The sequence below is a fragment of the Manacus vitellinus genome, unplaced genomic scaffold (genome assembly GCF_001715985.3).
Source record: "Manacus vitellinus isolate BGI_N305 unplaced genomic scaffold, ASM171598v3 scaffold_5_pilon, whole genome shotgun sequence".
Taxonomy (NCBI): Eukaryota; Metazoa; Chordata; class Aves; order Passeriformes; family Pipridae; genus Manacus; species Manacus vitellinus.
In genome coordinates, this window is record NW_021940682.1 from 512,313 (window position 1) to 531,794 (window position 19,482).

At 40.2% G+C, this 19,482-nt stretch overlaps 1 protein-coding gene across 1 annotated transcript in view; it reads right to left on the minus strand.

The window, feature by feature from the left end:
- RERG (RAS like estrogen regulated growth inhibitor) overlaps positions 1–19,482 on the minus strand; it is a 101,506-nt gene that overhangs the window by 10,149 nt on the left and 71,875 nt on the right. The window contains exon 3 of the mRNA XM_018080237.1: positions 6,386–6,442. Coding sequence (XP_017935726.1) covers positions 6,386–6,442 — 57 coding nt within the window. The remainder of the gene's footprint in view (positions 1–6,385; positions 6,443–19,482) is intronic.

Here is a 19,482-nt window from a genome sequence, read left to right on the forward strand (position 1 = left end):
CCTCTTTTGCTAACTATGGAAAAATGGTTATTTTTAATTATGAGAATGTTATAGCACTGTGTAGACTGCAGTATCCTGTTGTGAAAGAGGAAGAAGACAGGGCTGGAGGATGATCCTTCTCCAGGCTGCCTTCCTCTTATGGCTGCTGGTCTGTCTACACCCTAGGGCTGAAGGGACCATCAGTTATTAGCACCTATTTTAGTATTTTAGTATGGGCTGCTCTGTTAAAAGTTCTGTCTGCTGTTCTGTGCATTTTCTCAGTTGTGCTGCTGTGGTGTTTCTGTGGTAAAGGCAGGCAGTTAAACTTTCAGGAGTGTTAAAAACTCGCTGAGTAAGCCACAAGTCAAGAAAACTAGAGATCTACAATATACAAAGCCGTGTTTCCTCAACTTGTGATCAGCAGGGAAAGCAATTCTGGGGATCAAGAGTTTGTTACTCAGACTTTATTCCAGCTGTCCAGTCATTAATCCAGCTGTGTTAGCTCAATAAAGCAGAGAGCAAAGACAGTCCTTGAAAACCATATTAGTACTCGAGCTCTTTATTGTGGCTTCATTGGCACAAAATTATCCCAACAAGATAGTTCTCACATCTTCTCTTGCCAGGGTAAATTAGAATATACAACAAATAATATTAAATCCTTATACTTCTTAGTGAGGTCTTGGTTCCCACTGCTAAGCTGTTTCTGATTATCAACCATTTTCATGCAAGCTAGTCTGGATATATTCCTACTTTGCTCTGTTGTTTATGATGTTCATACAGATCTGTATTTATCAAGGGCAGAAAAGAAACTCAGACCAGCATTATTTGCTACTGTTGTCATGTATGGCATCTGAAAACTCCTCTTGTGATCCCTGAATGATACTATTTTTCTAACAGAACCCCCAGCTACAGATGTAGGCAAAACTACTCTTCTAATGCAAAAATAATGATCCTTGCAATAAGTTTTCCAACGGGAAAAGCCTTGTTGCTAGTGTAAACAATATCTTCATGAAGTGATTTCTGCTATTCTTGCCACAGTGGTGAAATCTGGAAGTCTTGAGCTGGTCTGTAGGAGATTAAATTCTGTGCTGTGAGGGAACTAACTAGAGGTGTCTGTCTCCTTCCCTCAAGCACTTGTTTACTTAGTGTGTACCCTTCTGCAGTCCCATGTTCTGCTGCAGAGGAATGGTGCTATCATGGGCCTTTCATAATCAAGCTAGTGGGACAGCAATTTGTAATACTTTATACTCCTAGATAGGAGATTTACTGACACCTATGTATTTTAGCCATTTTACACGTTTGGTGTCTCATAGGCTCTCTATATGTTGCATTAGATAGGACTACATAGAAACACCAGCTCAGGTTTTTCATTTGCCCAGTAGAAAAAGGGTGAATAAAAACCTGCAAAGAAATTGTGACCCAGTTGGAAGAAACAGTCTTTAAAAAATATCACTACTAATCTAGCAAAATTATAATTTTTTATATTATATATAAAATATTTCTTTACTGTTACCTCTGCTCCTTTTAAGTCCTTCAAAGAGCGGTCTTTTCTCTATCCCATTCAAATGAAATAAACTCCTTTGCTTTGTCTCTCTTTGCCTTTATAGACAGGCCAGTCTGTCATGCCCTGTTCTATTGATTATCTGTTCAGAGACAGTCTTCCTTTCAGAGAATTGGCAAAGTTGTATGAAATGTGGGAACAGATAGAGAAAGACATCTAGGGATAGTGTGAGAAAGCCAAGACACTTTAGAAAGGTCAGCAAAAATATTGTCTCCCTGTCTGCTGGTATAAGTAGACTTTTGTTTAAAATCCAGTCTTTTGAGAAATGCTTGGTGTTTCTGTGCACCTTTGATACATGAGCCTTAACTCTGAGTAATAGTTACTTAAAGGATTTACAATCCTTCTATAAGATGAAGGATTTTATAGGTGAGAAGTGGAGGCAGAGACTGCAGGCAACAGAAAAGAACTGAGGAGCCTGTCTCCTGCACTTCACCTGGGGTTTTATTTCTTTGTTTTTGTCCCTATATGGCAAAAAAATGACATTTAAGTCCCCCAGCCTCAGAAACCACCTGGTTCTCCCAACTGTATGTAAAAATGCTGATTCTGAAAAAAGAAAAAACCTATTTCATTATCCCCCGTCCTTATTTGTTTTTTTAATTCTTGGATATCCCAACTCTGTTTCTAGTAAAGCAAATTGTTCCAGTTATGGTGGAACAACACAAGTGTTCTCAGAGAAATACTGCAAAACTTATTTTTAAAAGCACTCGGCCACAGCAATGATGAATTTTCTTCTCTCATCATTTGATCCAGGAGATTCCCCCCTGCATGTCATGGCTTATGGAGGCAGGAAATTTGCTGCTACCCATGAAGTGCTCTGCAGGCCATCTGTTTGTCTGCTGCTGTGATGGCTCTTTGGGCTTCCTCCTCCTCTTTTGCCTCCCAGGAAAAAAAAACAGATTTAGCAGTTCACTTGATGGCTGACTCCAATTTTAAAATCAATTAAATAGCAAACCACAATATCTCTCCATCTTTGAGCTCAGGTGAAGGCACCCAAACTTCTGGGCACTGCCATGGGGGAAAACTGCTGAGATGCAGACTTATCTCAAATTACTGGCAATGAGGAAAGCAGCTATTTACAGCACCCTTGAGAGCCATGGTGAGAAACTCTGTGTCACTGAGGTCCATGGGAGTCCTGCATTCATGACAGAAGTTTACCCACAGAGGGCAGGTGGCCAAATAAAGGCCCTTCCACCTTGACACTCATCCCACAGAGCGTGTCCATCCCTGGGGTGACGCCGGCTGGCAAGTGTTATGCATTTACACACTTCTGATTTTGGGGCAGCAGTGGGGTGGCAGAGACTCGAGAGGACCCCCTGCAGCAGTGCTGCTGCCAGGGTGGCTGCTTGCAGGCTGCAAACTCTGCCTTGGTGCCAGCAAATTGTCAGCCTGCTGCCACCCCATTGCTGCCAAAATGGTACATAGGAACGCTTGTTTTCACGCTGCTTCTATGAATCTCTCAATAGATACAAACTGAAATAGAGCACAAATCTCCAGTTCTGTATTAAATGCAGTGCAGGTAAGTTGCTGATGTTTGTGAAGTGCTTTTAGGCTGTGGCTTAAGTGGTGCCCCAACCAGGCCAAGTGCTTTTGAAGCCTTCTTAACATCACACCGAATTTGCTTATTAATTTTCAAGTTGTGTTCTATTTTAAAATACATTCGTGAATCTCGGTGAAATCCATGTGGTAACCCAACACCCTTTCTCAGTACATATTTAACAAGCTAAAGAAAGCTAGTTTGACACTGAATTCATATATTTAATGTTTTAGAAAACAGCTGCATGTATTTTTTAAAATGTGCAGTTCCAGCCCCTTTCTACATAGACCTCTTTCATTGAGCCATCTAATTCTGTTGCAAACATGAGATAGTTGTGTAATTTACTATAAATAAAGACTGCTGTGGAAACTTATTCACCTTGATAATGCCAGGTAACCACTTAGCCTGAGGAATTCAGCACCTTTTTAAAAACAAACAAAAAGCCCGTGCCAAGATGGTGACAGTGACTTGCCAGTTAAACAGAAATGATGGAGAAGTCAAAGCTGATGGTTAACACTCCCCAGAAAATGAACTTTGCTGCAGTTGTTACTCCTGGGCTGGGAACAGTAAAATAAAGAGCTCTTTTGCAGAGATGCAGCTGTCCTGCTGATGCTTCCACAGATCCAGCATCATGCACAAAAGCAGCAGAGCTGCAAAGCCCTGAATTCAGCAGCAGCTCTTCGTACCAAAGCTTGCAAGATTCAGTGATGTTCCTCCCACCGGAAAATGTTATTTTGTGGTCTGTAATTCACCTCCTGGAGATACAGCAATATATCCAGGTGTTGCTAAAAATATGGTCCTTCATTTCCTTCTGGCAGGTTAGAATAGTAAGGAATATTAATAAGGTGTGGGTTTTTTTTTTTTCCCTTCCAGATACAATGTGCCACCCACGAATTAAAAGAGAAATAGGGGTTTTTTTAACCTGATGTTTAGTTTAGGATAATGTTGAATTTCCATCAGGCCTTGGACAACCTGGTGAACACTTTCCTAAAAATAGGAATTATCTGGGGATTCCTTGCATCAGAGGGCTAATGGGTCGTTGAAAACTTGACATAAGAAGTAAACTATAAATATGAAATTTTTGTCACAGTCCCAGTGATTTTTGGCAAAACGTCCTGTTGCTTAGGAGCTGGATAGTTTGCATCTATTTTACTCATGTCCTTCCAGAATTACTTGACAAAGCTGCTTATTTCCCCCTGTAGAGCAAAGGAGTCTCACTGACACAACTTCAATTTTTTATATCAGCTGAACATGTAGAGATCCCTCTTTCCACCCAACTGCTAGTCCATCACTGCTAAGAAGAAATAAATGTATTCTGCCAAAACTTTTCAGTGGACTCAGCTTGGTGATGCTTGCAGGTAACTAGACACCAAATCACCTCAGGATAACCATGCTAAAGACAGAAATGCATTCTTTCAAGCACAGTTTCTCAAAGCTTTTGAAGGTACAGCTAATTTCTGATTGATCTCTGAAGACCTGGATAGTGGTTACAATTTCACGATTTTTTTTTTTATTTCTAACACTTCAGAATCTTTTTTCAGCCCCATTCTGATCCATAGTTTGAAAAAATAATACTTTAAAAAACAATCTCTGGTGGGCAGCTTTCACCAGAGATCATTGTGATCAAGAAATAACTTACTGACAATAATTTGGTTTTGAATTTCTCAAACCTTTTCCTCTGAGCAATTTAAAGCACTTAGCATCACAATGACTGTAATATACAATTTTTAAGCTGTTTTTCTTTAAACTGAATGAGAATGTAGAATTCAGTAGGTTGTGAGAGATTTAATTTTTGGTTTATTGAGATAGGACTGTTGTCTGCACAAAAGCTTTGTGTTGCAACCATTGAATTCCTGAGGGGCACAGTAATTTGCAACTGTATTCATTTGTAAAACAGAAGCAAATGTCAAGTCTAGTACAGCAAAAAGGGCATGGGGCCTTCATAATGGGGAAAAAATAATAAACCTTGCAGCTTGTTAATAACTTTGTTTGTGTGCTTAAACAAGGCAAAAAGGATGCTTTTGCATGCAGTGTCCCTGGAAGAAGTTAATGAACTTGGACTACGCTGAGAGAGAACACTTTATACACTTCTTGTCAAGTTCTTAAAATGATGTAATAGTGACAGAGATGTGAAGTACTAAAACTAATAATATTAATAGAACATTATACTGAACATCCCCCTGTGCAGCACAAGGCAGGTGACACATAATTCGCTGATGAATATATATTGATAGTAGCAGATAAAAGAATGTATTTGAGTTCAGGTTGTTCTGAGATTTGTTTTCCCAAGATGAGGTTTCTGATGTCTGTCATCTGTTCATCTTGTCAGATAAAAATACTAGTATGATCCCGGATATTTTGCTTTTTTGAAAGGGCTACCTGGGTTCAGTAATAGAAGATATTAAACTTTGGCTTTGCTGTGCAAGTTTATGGCATTCTCTGTTTCCTTAGTGAGACCTCTTAGAGAAAGAACATTAATAAAGAAAAAGATATTTAACTGTATGATCTGCATTGGAGCCTGCAAAGAAAGGTCAGGAAGGAGACAGAAACACGTTGTTGAAGAAAATGAATTTCCCAGCCCTTTACTTCATGAAGGTTTCAACTTGCACTTCTTGGCCCAGATCTGTTCTGGTACAGAGCATTTAAATATAAACTAACTTAAGAAACTAAGAAATTTGACCTTGGCAAAAATTTTAAGTCAGGCCTCTGTTGGACATGTTTTTTGAGATATCTGAGCCAGCTTCTTGAAAGTGCCAGACCCAACAGAGCTAAGTGGGAGCAGTGTAAGAGACATGTGGATGCTCTTTTGATGGTTGGTGCCCCTATCTGGTCACCCAAAAAGTGAGACACAATATATGTTCAAAAGTGAGGACAAAAAGACTTACCTAAGTCTGTGTCTAGCGACAGTAAGAACCTACAATTTTTTTTCCCCTGAATTTTTAAGGTTTGTATTCCAGTCATTCTCTAGCAGATGATTGTTTGGGCTATTCAAAAGCAGAAAACTGATTGCACACTAAATAATCTGCAGATTGAAAAAGCAAATTGAAAAAGCAAATTGATTTCAATGGCAAAATTCCCACGGACCTGTGTGGGCAGAAACGTGCCCCATGCAGTAATTCAGCTTTTGACTGAGCGTGTTACTGCTTCTCTCTTCTGCTGCCTTAGGTAACAATTTGTTCCAGCTTTAAATGACCACAGAGAAGCTTTGCACAGCAAATTTAAAGGTTGACTACGGCTTGCAACTTTATAAATTTCCATTATTTCAGCCCTGCTATTACATACAGCACACAATGCTTAATCAAATAACCTACCTAGCGTTGGATCGTACTCCCAGATGAACCGTTTGGTCAGGAAGCGCACGACAAGAGCTGGAGAGACAAAGATTTCAGGTGAGAAACACAAGACAACAACTCGACAGTTTTTTAGGGGTTTTTTAAGCTTTCCCAGCAAAGTTTTCCATGTAAAGGGACATGGAGCAGAATTCAGTGTCGCTTATTGTAGCAGCTGAGAGCTTTTCACTGTTCGTGGCCCACTCTACACTTTAGGAGTGTGGAAAAAAAATGAAAATAAAAACAAAACTCTTTACAGCATTCATCAATTACCCACCTAACAATGCAAGGAGGTTTTGACGGTACTTTCTAATTTTTTCCACTTTTTTTTTTTTTATTTTTTTTGGTCACAGTAGCTTCTACCATTAAAGAACCAAAACAACCCCATTTCCAATGCTATGAGCAGATGACCTTCAGAAAAAAACATTACTTTGGATGCTTTAGGTTTTCTATAAGCAGTAGAAAAAGAGCTGGCAGTTTTTGAACCAGGATGCTTCGATGCTTCAAAGTGAGGTTTGTTCAAAATTTCATTCTTGAAAACTTCCTCTTCAGACTGTAAATCTTCTAAGGCAGAATTAATTGGTTAAATAGCTTCCTTCTCTATTTTGGCATGCCTTCCTTGTAACAATTTAACTTCTATGTTTTGCCTACTTGTCACTTGAAGCAAACAGCTATAATATTTTAAACCAACGGTCAACAAATGCTATTAATCAATTTGCAGAAATAAAGAAGAAAGTTTAGATTTTGGAGTGCTGGACTAGCTAGTTCCTAGTTTCAGTTTATAGGCTAAGATTTTGCTACTTATGTTCTTATATTTAATTTTTTTCTATCCCTCCACCCCTTTTAAAAGCAACTTATATAGACTTTGATTATGTTCAAATTTAAAACTAAGCAGTGCTTTGAATTTCTAGTGGAATTCCAGTTAATTTCATTTCTAGTAAATGAACCATTTACTACAGCCAACTATTCAAAATCCTTTCTGCATTTCCAAGATGAAGCCAGAGATTTCACTGCACTAGCTATGATTGCAGCCATTACAGCTGTAGAAAAAGCTTTCCCTGTAGGATTGGTCATTCTTTTGGTTACAGATGGACAGTAAAAGGTGACAGCTAAACTCAGTTCTAACCCTTTTCAAAATGAAAGCCGTGAGAATGCCCTACATCCCAGATTTCGGTGCCCAAGAGCAGGAGAAGGCAACAGTCTGAAGAATAAATCTAATGAATTAAGATTTGCTTAATCAGACAAACAGAAATTAGTTTTCAGAAGATTAACTATGTCTCATACTTGGAGGGGTAATAAGAAGCTGGTCATAAGGAAATGAGATCACCACACAAGAGGCAATTTTAAATTGGTGTTATTTTAAGTTTCTATTTTCCTTAGGAAATACTACTTTTTCTTTTTTTTTTTTTTTTTAACCTTGGCAGAAATGCTCTCCTTGTCCCTCAGAGTAGATGTGGCAATTCTTAGTTGAAAGGCAGAAGAGAGTGGGGGAATCTGTCCAACTATTTTTATATTTAAAAATGGCCCACTTAGTTGCTACAGCCTTATACTTACAGATGGAAATTGTTGGAGAGGAGGGTCAAAATGCTGAAGAGGACTGGAAGAAAGTCTCTCATGCACTAATGTCTAGGGCAGGTGATAGAAAGCAGCAGCTCTGAAGGAGTGGAGAGAGAAGAGCTGATTTTGGAGGTAGCCCAAAAGAAGGAAGTGAGAAGGTGACAAGCAATGAGAAGGAAAAGTAGAACTGGACTGCAGCTCCTGAGGTGAGCCTGGGAGGAGGAAGGTACAGCTTTGTACAGAGGATGAACTGGTACAGGTGTGGAGTGCTGCAAAGGTGAAGAATTAAAGATCACAGATCTAAGCTCTGGTGAGAAGGGAAAAAACAGGTTGTACTTGCCTCCAGCATATACAGATACATAAATAATCACATATCCAGGAGATAGCTGAAGTAAAGAAATGAAGGTGGCTGCCACACACAGGGCCAGATGGCAATTAAGTCTCCCCGCTGGCAGGTCTCAGCAGGGAGCACAAAAAGCTCAGTGAGCTTGCTGGGCACTGCCAGTAATGAAGTACTAGCATAAGGCTTGCTTGGGCCTGGGGAAGGGAAGAAAAAAACACCTCAGTACAACCCCAGGTGAGTGGGGAAGTGTCAGCTTCAGAGCCATGTACTCTGTTCCAGTTCTGGGGGCGTGCACCTCGGGGCTGTGCAGAGCTGCTGCTCCTGCAGGGCTGGCTCTGCTCAGCCTCCCCTCCTCTGACCCAGCCAATTACTTCAAAATACTCCTGCTCTCTTTCATGGCAATGATCACAGCCCATCCTATAAAGCTTTTCACCTCCACACATTTTCATGAGGCTGAAGATTAGCAGCTAGCTGCATTTCACAGGTGGGGAATGTGAGATACTCTTGATCTGGAGTCTTTTCAGTTTATAAGCATTGCAATCTATGTTGGGTGGGAAATCGCTTTTGCCTTGTTTGGGGTGCTTAGTAGATGGGGCTGTGACCTCCAGATGAGTATTAAAATGATGTATGTGACTGCTGCCTGATTTGACTGAAAATAGTCCATGATAGGAGAGCTGGGAAGGGCATCCAAGTGCTTGGGATGTCACTCTGGAGACCAGCTTGCTGGCTCATGCTGCCCTAGCAGGGGTGTTACTGTGGAGCCATGTTGTTTATGCTGAGCTCACTTACTGCCAGATTACATCACTTTTCAGTAAAATAACTCTGCCAGCAGAAGAATCAGAAGTGAGGACATTAGCAATTCACTACACTTAGAGCTGTAGTGCTCAGATTTCTGCTGCTGGCATAAATGATGCTTCAGGCAAAGCCATAAAACTTCCCTCTGCCCTTAGTAACACTGGATAGAAAGAGTTGAGATGGGCATTACTTCCTTCTTACCTTAGAAAAGTTGAGTGTACCCTGTGACCTGTCAGCCTTATTTAGACATGCTTAACTCCAATACTAATACTGAGCCAAAAATAGCCCAACAGACTGAAAAAAAATAATCCAAATGCTAGGTTTTGATTCAAAATAACATTGAGGTTGAGACTGTCTGAAACGCATTACTTTCTGACTAAATTAACTAGCTAATTCCAACATTCATATTAAAATGGCCATTTCCAGTGGTTATCCTCAAATGCATTTTGAAGCAGCCAAGACTAGGATTGATGCAGTAGTTAATAGGAGTGATTTTCACAGCCCTCCACTGAGACTGGTCCAGGCTCTTCCCCGAACACTTACTGCTTGTGAAATACAAGAACTTGCAGGCTTAGAAGGAAAGAATCTCCAACAAACTGCTTTTTGGATTCCCACTGTGTTTTTCAGAGACATGACCATTACCTAAGGGAATTGATGTAATGTCCCAGCAAAGGAAGAACAGACTCATGTCTCTTTTTGCCTTTCCTTACACCCTTACTTCCAAGTCAGCTGTTTTGTACATGGTATAAATTAGGGTAGAACTTGGCATGGGGCTTTCATTCACTCACGTTTAAACCTTCTGCCTCAGAAGTTATTCTTGGAGAAGAAACATGACTATCTGTCAAACACATTTGTAGTGCAACTCCACTGAAGACAATGAAGTTAGATCAGAAATTAACTTGGCATATAAACTGAGATTATCAACCACACAATTAATCAAATTCTTTCGAACTTGTGTGACTGAGGCCCTTATTCAGCTTTAAAAATCTCAGTCCATATCTTTTGGGACTTTTTTGCATGTGTGTGATATTTTGCATCTTGCTTTAGTTCTTTGTTTGGATTTAGTAACATAAATGCTCTGGCTAAATTTACAATCTGTCTGAATACACGTCTTCATGAATTTGGTGGTGTTCCAGCTAATGCAAGCTGAGTTTTTTGGGGAAGAAGGGAAGCAGGGTTTTATTTGAAAAACATCCCCCTTCCCAAAAAGCTACAAAGTTATTCTAAGAAAAATAACAGTTCAGCAGTGAAATAACTGTATGATGACTCTTATGCCATGAGAATTTTCAGCTGTAAAAAAGTCTAAAGGTGGTCTCATTATTTGACTTACGAACAAATCCATTCCTGGTGCCCTGATGATATGTCATCAGAAAACCACACTTGGCAGGAGACACCAGAGTGGTTAAAACCAAAGGCTATAACGATCAAAAGGCACTTTCACAAATGAAGCATTTAGTTTTTTTAAAGTGTGTATTTTTGTTAGAGTTCATCCCCCATTACCCTTCTCAGAGGCCTTTCACATATTGGAATTTTAGTCCCCTTGGAGCATCATGTGGTAAGTTCCAGCCTGCAGGATGGCAGTGCCACTGGATTCTGGCATGTGATGCACTGCCTCCTTATGCAGCTCTGTGTCCAGTTTTGGGAAATAATGGTTTGTTTTAAAAATAAAACCCTGAGAATTTAACTTGCTCTTGAAAGTGCAGGTCACTTGGGGGGGTCTCTGTGTGTGTGGGGGGGTGTGTGTGTTTGTAAAACATGAACTTATAATACGGAATCCTTTTCTGATCCCGATAAGTGATGGATATAAACACGTGGTCATTACTTCTGGCTCTGCATCTGTGGGCCTGGGTTTGAAGACTCAGCTTTGACAGTATGTCTGGGAATTCAGTGATGTGGGTACATGAGAGGTGAGCAAGACATCAACAGGAGGATTTCTCTGCGTTCGCTTCCTCTCTTGGACCTCACTGTGGTCACTTCTGACGTTCAGATCTAATGCAGTAAAGTAGAAGTTTACTACAGTAAATTTAATGGAGCAAAATGAGATCAGTGAGGAAAAAGGAAAGGAAGAACTGTGCCAAGTATAAAATGTTCTGGTTTATACTGTCTTGCTGTCTCAAACTCTTCATATTTTACTCAGTTTGCAGTCACTGTCTTAAGCAGTGAACTGCTCAGAAAAGTTACTGCTTATGCTTTTGTTTTTCTCTATAAGGGTACAGGGAGGTCCTCCACTAACTGACAATACAAATACAAAGACTATATATACTTTAATATATAAAGATCAATTAAATATAAATAACAAAAGTATATATTCTTTTTTATATATATACTGTATAGCAATTTATATAAAACAGCATGTGTATATATTTATGTATATATTTATGTATATATATGTACTATGCTATAGTAAGTACAGGCTAGGATTAAACAGCTGTGTGATGAAATGTGTTGCTCTTGCCCTTCAGGAGGTTAAATTGCTTAGTGTAATGTAAGCCTTTTTTCTTCAGTGGTAATGGTGTGGGCTTCAGTTCTGTGGACTCAAATCTGAACACCAAAAACTGTTCAAATGTCTTTTTGTTCTGGTGGGGTATAAAGCAACGGGAATACCTGTCTCAAACATCTACCTTAGTCCCCACAGCAGGATCATGGACTAAAACAACATTCCATGTTCAGGTATACTTCAAAACCACTAATATATTATCAAATGTAAATATTAAGCATTACCTATTGGATTTATATTTACAGGAAATAACATTTTACATGCTGAACATGCACGTAGCAGGACTCCAAAGACCTCTCCAAATACTAATTCACTACGTTGTTCAATTACATGTCATTAACTGACCTTCTTTTGACAGGCTGTTTGGAAAGACTGTCCTATTGTGGAAGACACAGAGGCCATAGTCCTACTCATCTGTGATTCTTAACAGTCTCTTCATCCTTTGGCCTGACCAAATGTCAGTGTATTTAGCACCTCTGTCATTTTTTTAATTTCTACAAGGTTTTGAGGAGTATTTCTTTTGTGAGCAGCAATTTCAGTTTATCTCAGATGTAACTGCATTTTACTGCCGTTAGGAAATACGTGATTTTAGGAACTTTTACTGGAAAGGGCCTGGGGAAAAGCAACCTGTTTCAAGGAGCTGATCTGAAATTCTGCCAGTCCACAGCACGGTGTATTTACAAATTCATCTCAACTGTCTGAATAGCAGACTGGAAGGAAGCTCCACATCAGATTATTTGACAAGCTTAGAGGTGCTATCTGCCTTCACATGTCTGGGCAGAGGGTCTTGTGGGTGCTCCACCTCTTCTGCAACGTCAACCTATGCCTGGCCCTGCTTTGGTAGGCTTGCAGCTTTTGTCCAAATCAAGTTTAATGTTAAGGAATTGCCAGTATCTCCCTTCACTGGTAGAGATGTCTGGACCCCAGGTTAGAATCAAAATTTGTCACTACTCAGAGGCTGGGGAGAAACCAACCTTGGCATGAGCCTGTTAGTGCAATGAGGGGCACTTTCTTTATTCAGTCCTGCATAGGGAAAACACGGGAGTCACTTGTCAAAACCTTTGATTATAACCACATGCTAATGTTAATAGCAGGAAGTGACTCTTTTCTTGCTTCTGGTATGCTAATTTCACAGTAAAAGAACATCTCCGTGTATTCATCTGGACAGTCTACTGTGATTTTCACAAAACACACTGATTAGGAGTCATTCATCCCATCACCACTGAACAGGAGTATTTTTGTACTTATGTTCTGCCCATTGCTTTCAGTGCTGGAGGCATTTTTTTTACAATAGCTGCTGCATATGGAATATAAGCAGGAGGCTTAATTTATATTACGTTATCCCATTCCATAACACATCATTCCAGTATAAGGTTGGGTTGGTTTTTTTTCCACAGGTCTCCTTCATAAAAGACAAATGATCACACTGGTGTGCCTAAATGGTGGTCATTTTAGGATCACAGTGTGTAATATCCATACTTCTACCATTTCTCCTCTCTTGACTTCATTGTATAACTTACGCCACTCCTTTTGTGAAGACTAAACTTTCTGGTTTGTTATCACAAACACATATGGTTTTCCAAAACATAGTTAATGGTAACACCTCCAGATGTGTGTCTGAGAGTATATTTGTGATGGGGTTGTAGAGAAAGCCATATGGATGAAATCATATAAATAACCACTGCTTTTCTAGATAACTGACATGGGTAAGGTTTGAATTTCTGTGCTGTTTTGAAAGACACTGGGCAAAGTAAAGTAGAATAGGATTCTCAGTATAAAACTTTGACATAAACCCCACTCCCCATCCCAAGGTAGAAAGTAAAAAAGTTAAGATTTGAGGTGGGGGGAGGAAAGAAAGAATGGGTGGAAAGCTTTTTTCTTTAAAAATCCAGTTCATTAAGACAATGGCAAGATGTTAAAATTTTCAGGGGGCTGTAGCTTTTTTATATTTTATTTTCCTTACATTTCTTCCAGTGTTGACTTCAGAAAACATCCCACTCTCTTTTTATGGTCTAATTAGTTAGTCATCTTTAAAAGGAAAAAGAAAGGAAATAAAGGGGGGAAATTCTATAATGCTTTCAATGGCAAGATATTCTTCTGGTTCCTGTCAAAGCATTTTGGCATGAGTGAATTTTTGTTGGAAAATTTTGAACATAAAGGCCAGTCTTTGGAAGGAATCTCGGTTTTTAGATTTCTCTTTCAAAGGAAATGACTGAACACCTCACGAATTGTCTGCAAAGAATGTGCAACTCAGGAAATGCAAATTTAAAACAAACAAACAAACAAACATATCCAGCTTTACTAGCTTCTTCATTCTTTTACTCACTGTTGTTTTATATTACACTGGAGAAATTCATGGAACTAAATTGTGTCTTTTTATCCAGATGTCATTTTACAGGGAGATGGCAAAGATGCACTTTCTTGGCTTTAGCCAACACCAGCTACTCGGCTTCAGCTGATTTGTGTGTATCGAAAGGGTTCCAAGTTGATTTTGCTCTGTCAGTGCTGAGCTTGACCCAAGGTACAGGCTACATGAGACACTTGAGTGACAGTCCAGAAAGGAAGGGCTGTCTGGCTGTTTTGGAGATGCCTCGAACTGCTCCTAGGACAGTGTGGAGCTGCTGCCTCATCCCCTGCCAGGGCAAAGGGGTGAACATACATGAGCACCAGAAGGAGTGGCCATACATACATACATGGCCAGTGCCAAAGTGGGGAGTTTTGTTGCTGTCCTGTTATTTTGGTTTGGGGATTTTGTGGGTTTTTTTGCACTTGGTCTGACCCCTGCTCTGTCCCCCTTCCCATGCTCAAAAGGCAAGAGGTGAATAGGAGGAACTGGGAGAAAGGGGAGGGAAGTGAAGATGCCTTATTTGAGAAGGTCTGCATGTCCTGAAAGGCCTGTGGACCACTTTTCCAGGGAGTAAGGGAGGAGGTGCAGTGTCATGACAAAAGGAGATGAAATTTTTCTAATAAATTGAAAAGACAATTCTGTGTGAGTCCTTGGTCGGGGTAGGGACTGATCTGCAAGGCCCAGTTGTCCTGTGAGAGCATCCTGGCTGCTGGCAGCAACCTGGCCATAAATCCTTAGCCCTGCTTGAGGGGGAGCCTGACGGTCAGGAGCTCAAGGAACCAATTTGCCTCCTGTTGGGGTTAGTGCTTGGTAGTTCTGTGGGTTGGCTTGTGTTTCATCATCCTGCTGACTGCTGTCCTTGCCAGCAGCAAAAGACATTTTGTTTCACGTGGTACCTTCTGGTATGACAAACCCATTCTGGAGAGGCACAACATACTCTCTGCTGCTAGGCTGAAGATTTAGAGTAACTCTAAATGCTTAAAAATACATTTTTATCAGGCTCTAGCGAGTCAGCTTGAATGAGAGGGCAGTTAACACACTGTAAGTAAGGCCACTGGCATTAATGCTGGATCACTGCCTGGTCTTGGAACTTTCACAATAGCAAAAAGTACCTTTGTCAACGTGCCTACAACTTTGCTACTGTTTCACTAAGTCTGTACAGATCAGTACAAATGGTAAACTAAAATGGCATAAAGTATACCTTCTCTCATTTGCCTCAGGAACTCAGTGATGGAAAGGCATGCAGAACTCCATATTTCATTTTAGTTGACCACACTGGGTGTTTCTGTGTGGTCAGAATCTGAAGATTAGCTGTCACTCTCTTCTCCTCAGCCTGACTGTAATAATTCTCTTGTCTTATTTATAGTCTATATATATACTACATCAAATGAGACTACAGCTTGCATCAAATTAAAAACAAGCTGTTCCCTGGCTTTTTTCTGTGATGTACTTCATTTCTTTTACATGCAGACCTTGGTTTTCCGGATTTGGCTCCATGGAAATGTCAGATAACCTGGAAAAACTTTGCATTGCAATCACAATCCAGCTAGAGTAGGTTGTACAGGAAGATCTTGAAAGATCATATGTCCTGTGCAATTTCCATCTTTCTTTGACAAAAGAGCTTAGTTGAACACCAGAAGTTTGTTTTAGCCCTAGTGATTGATGTGCCACAAATCAGTTGATAGATACATGCCTGTAAGGTGCCTGTGTCACAGGGAGATGAAGAATCAAGGCAACACAATATATTGAAAACTGACTCATGGATTTTTCATGATCCCCTTTTTTTTATGAGCCAGATGACACAAGCATTGATAAATGTTACATCTTTTTAACACAGTGCACAGTACAATGTTTATGGGGACCCATTTTTTTTCAAAATCAGCTATTAGCTGATATTGTATTGCAGCTCCTTGGCTACCTGGAATTTAGGGGAGAGGGTAAGGAATTATTTTCTTTCTGACAAGCTCATTGCCAAATGAAGCAAACACGTGGAGAAATTCCCAGAAGAATGGGAGAAAGGCATGTGAGAACAGAGACAGTGCCCCACAATGGTTTTCAGGCTTGTGTGACTATTTGCTAGCAACATTGTGTATGTCTTCCCAGCTGCCTGCAGCATCTCATGAAAAGTGGTGGCAAATGTCCTGATGATGGCTGTTCTCATGTTTTAGCTATTTTGGTTTTTTTACCCTCCCTCCTTTTCTGTGTTGTAATGATATCTGCTCCTGTTATTTCCGTGCTGCCTGGAATCTCAAACTTCTGTTTGTACCAGCAATTTATTTTTAATTACAGCAAACAGCTTTGCCACTACACATTGAGAATTAAGAGACACGGCAGCAGGAGCAGAGAAGCTCTTTAAGAGGTATCATGTCCACAGTAGGGTTTGTGATACTGGAGAAAAACAAAAGTGAATGACAGAACAGCTGTGATTAACAATGGAAATGAAACATGAGGTAAACACTATGGATCATGTATTTCTTTCTCACAGTAAAAAGAACTGTGTTGCAAAGTGGAGAAATGATTAGCTGAAGAAGAAAGCTCAGTCTAAAGAAAGGTTTTCTGACATACTGTAGAGATGCTCATTCCTAGAGGCAAAAAAGTGACCCTTTGGGAGATGGGACTGGTAGCTACCTAATAGTATGTTATAGTATCACCCCAGCATCACCTCTTTTATTTTGTGGAGCAGGCTGGAGGAGCAGGTGTGGGTGGAGAGCAACTTTTTCATAAATCTCTAGTGACCAAAGCCTGCTTATGGCTGAAGCCTCCCTGGTGATCTGCCTGATCTCACATCATTGCTCATTCCATACAGTCTCTGTCAGTAGGAAGATTAATTAATCCCAGAACCTGCAAGTAGTGATTTCTTATCAGAGCATGTTATGATAGGCAAAGATAAATACTGCTTAGTCCAGCCAGTATACTACTGTGTGGTGTGCTTACTTCCCAGTACTAGTAACAGAATTAAATGAATTTAAACTAATTAATTATTTTGATAAACAACTATCATCTCCTATCTCTGGCTGTAACTACAGTTTTATGAGCACCCATTTGGTGCCTATAATAATGTAGGGGTTATTATTAGCCTTCTGCTCGGAATCTGGACACACAATCCTGGGAAATGTTCAGAGTAAACTTTAAAATTATGTTTGTATGTGACAGGGGGGAAGCATGATCTAAATTTAAATGGTAAATTTCTGCTTTCATTTTCAATGCTTAAGGGCATTCAGCTAATAGACATCACATGTCTTCAAACAAAGTAAAAGACACAGTAGTAGATAATGGATGTTGTAAAACCTCTGACTTATCTCAAGTCTGCAATTTGGGGGATTAACATAACTTAGTTTATGATGTTCATCACAGCTGCCAGGAGACCTGGCTCTGCCTCCTGCGAGTGCAAGAGCTACAGGAAGTGCTCTTCTGGTCTTAGCTGGCTAATTAACTGTACTTAGTTAAAAGTCTGTATTAAGCAGAAGCTCTGCTACATTCCTCCATGCTGAAATAATGAGTTATACCCCAAAAATCTGAGGTGCTATCTGTGTGAGATTCTCTTGTCCATAGAAATTACACAGATAGGAAAGATAACTAATCACACATTCAAGACTCTTTCAATTATCTCTCATTCAGTGGTTTATCCAGTTTGAAGTGACCTTAGTGATGGATTTTCTTCATTCCTATTACATGAGACTGCAACCACCAAGTTCCTGTTTGTTCTTGGGGGACTTAAATCCCACGGCAGTTTTGCAAGTGGATTGCCATCTTTCCCTTCGTGTTTTCCTCCATCCTGAGGCTCAGTAGGTACATGCTACCTCAGTGGATAACAGTGTAAGGGGTTCAAGGATCCTCCAGGACTGAGGAAGCTTGATACCAGCTTCTATTATTTTCTCAGGCCAGCATGATAAACCTCTCATTGCTAAGTTTTTCTTTTAATGCTTTGTTTTAAGAACACTTCCTCAGTTTCACCCCATGTTCTTTTTAGAGTGAGCAGAGAGAATATAAACAATTCCACTTTCTCTGCCAGCATTTGAATAAGACAGTATATGTTTATTTTTCCTGTTACTGACTTGCAGAGTGCCATACACGGACTGCAGTAATCTGCATTTGCTTTCCTGTTCACAATGACATCATAAGAGCCATGAGGAAACACAGCCCTGGGAATCTACAATTTGACAAGTAAGAAAACCTCCAATTGCTAGTAATGAAAGCTGATTCAGCTGCTGAGGGAGCCAGTCCAAGAAGTGCTTTACATTCCTTACTTTGCCATGCCTTTTGTTTGGCTTTGCCCAGAATAATGGGTGATTACATTTTCAAGGCTATTAGTGCCTGGCAGCACAGAGGTAGCCAGTATGATGCCCAGTGGCATTTAAATGCTGTTGGTCTCTAAGGACTGCCCTTCCCCAGTGTAATCCCATCCATTCCTGCCAACCAAGACTTGTTGTCACTCCCCAGTCTGTAGCTCTCCAACTCCACCCACTCAGCCACGCTGATTCAGTTGTGTGTGGGGGTGGATTCTGTGCAGAATTCATGAAATTATCCTGATCCAACCCCCAAACTGGTTTGTTGGGTTTGTTTTGTTTTGTTGTTGGGGTTTTTTGTTGGTTTGTTGTGGGTTGGGTGTTTGGGTCTGGGTTTTTTGTTGTTGTTGTTGTTGGTTTTTATTATTATTTGGGTTTTTTTAACTCTGACTATTCTACTTATCCCCAAAAAAGGCACAGTGCCTCCAACAGCCAAAGCAGGCAAAGTGAGAGCAGGAGGTGGTCTTGTGAGGAAGGTGGGGAATGCTTAAATGGGCTTTGCTGTTGGAGGAAACACACCCTACACCTAGTTATTTCACTTACACTAGGACATTTCTAGAAATTTCTTTTGAGACCTAGCTTCCTCTTTCAGCCCCCGAGCAGCTGTTGAAAAATTTGGTCTTTAGTTTCTCTGTACATTCCTCAACTTCATCTGGAACCTGGGTGTAATGCTATTGCTGCTGGGATAAATGGACTATCACTGCAAACTGACTGATGCTGACAAAGCAGAAGTGTTTTAGAAATATAAACAGTGCTTGGATCTGAAACAATGCTTTCACAAATGTACCTTTAGAAGGTGCATTTTCAATGAGCTGTTTACAGACCACAAGAATAGTCTGTAACTGTTGGTTCCTTACTGCTTTTAAAAAGGGAGGCAAATTTAGCTGGCATTTTTAACTTTCCCAGTGCACCCTGATTCAGCCTCCCCAGGAGATGAAGATGAGTCCTGTGGTCTCACAAGTGACTCTGCTGTGGGGTGAGGTGAACGCTTCAGCTCCAGCTGAGTTCAGCCAAAGCTGAAAGCTTCGCTTTCCTTACAGGAGCAAGGGTTATTTTTTTTTTTTTTTAAGTAATCTTAAATCTTCTCTTTATTGTTTTGGTTTCATATAGAAGGAAATACATGATTTTTAAACTCTACTTACATGTACCATCCTACCCTGTCCTGCTCTTTAGATGGTAGAGCACCTGGGAGGGCTGTGGTAGCTCCTGCTCATCCACCTAAGGCAGACGTGATGAAGCCTCAGTGGCAAGGAG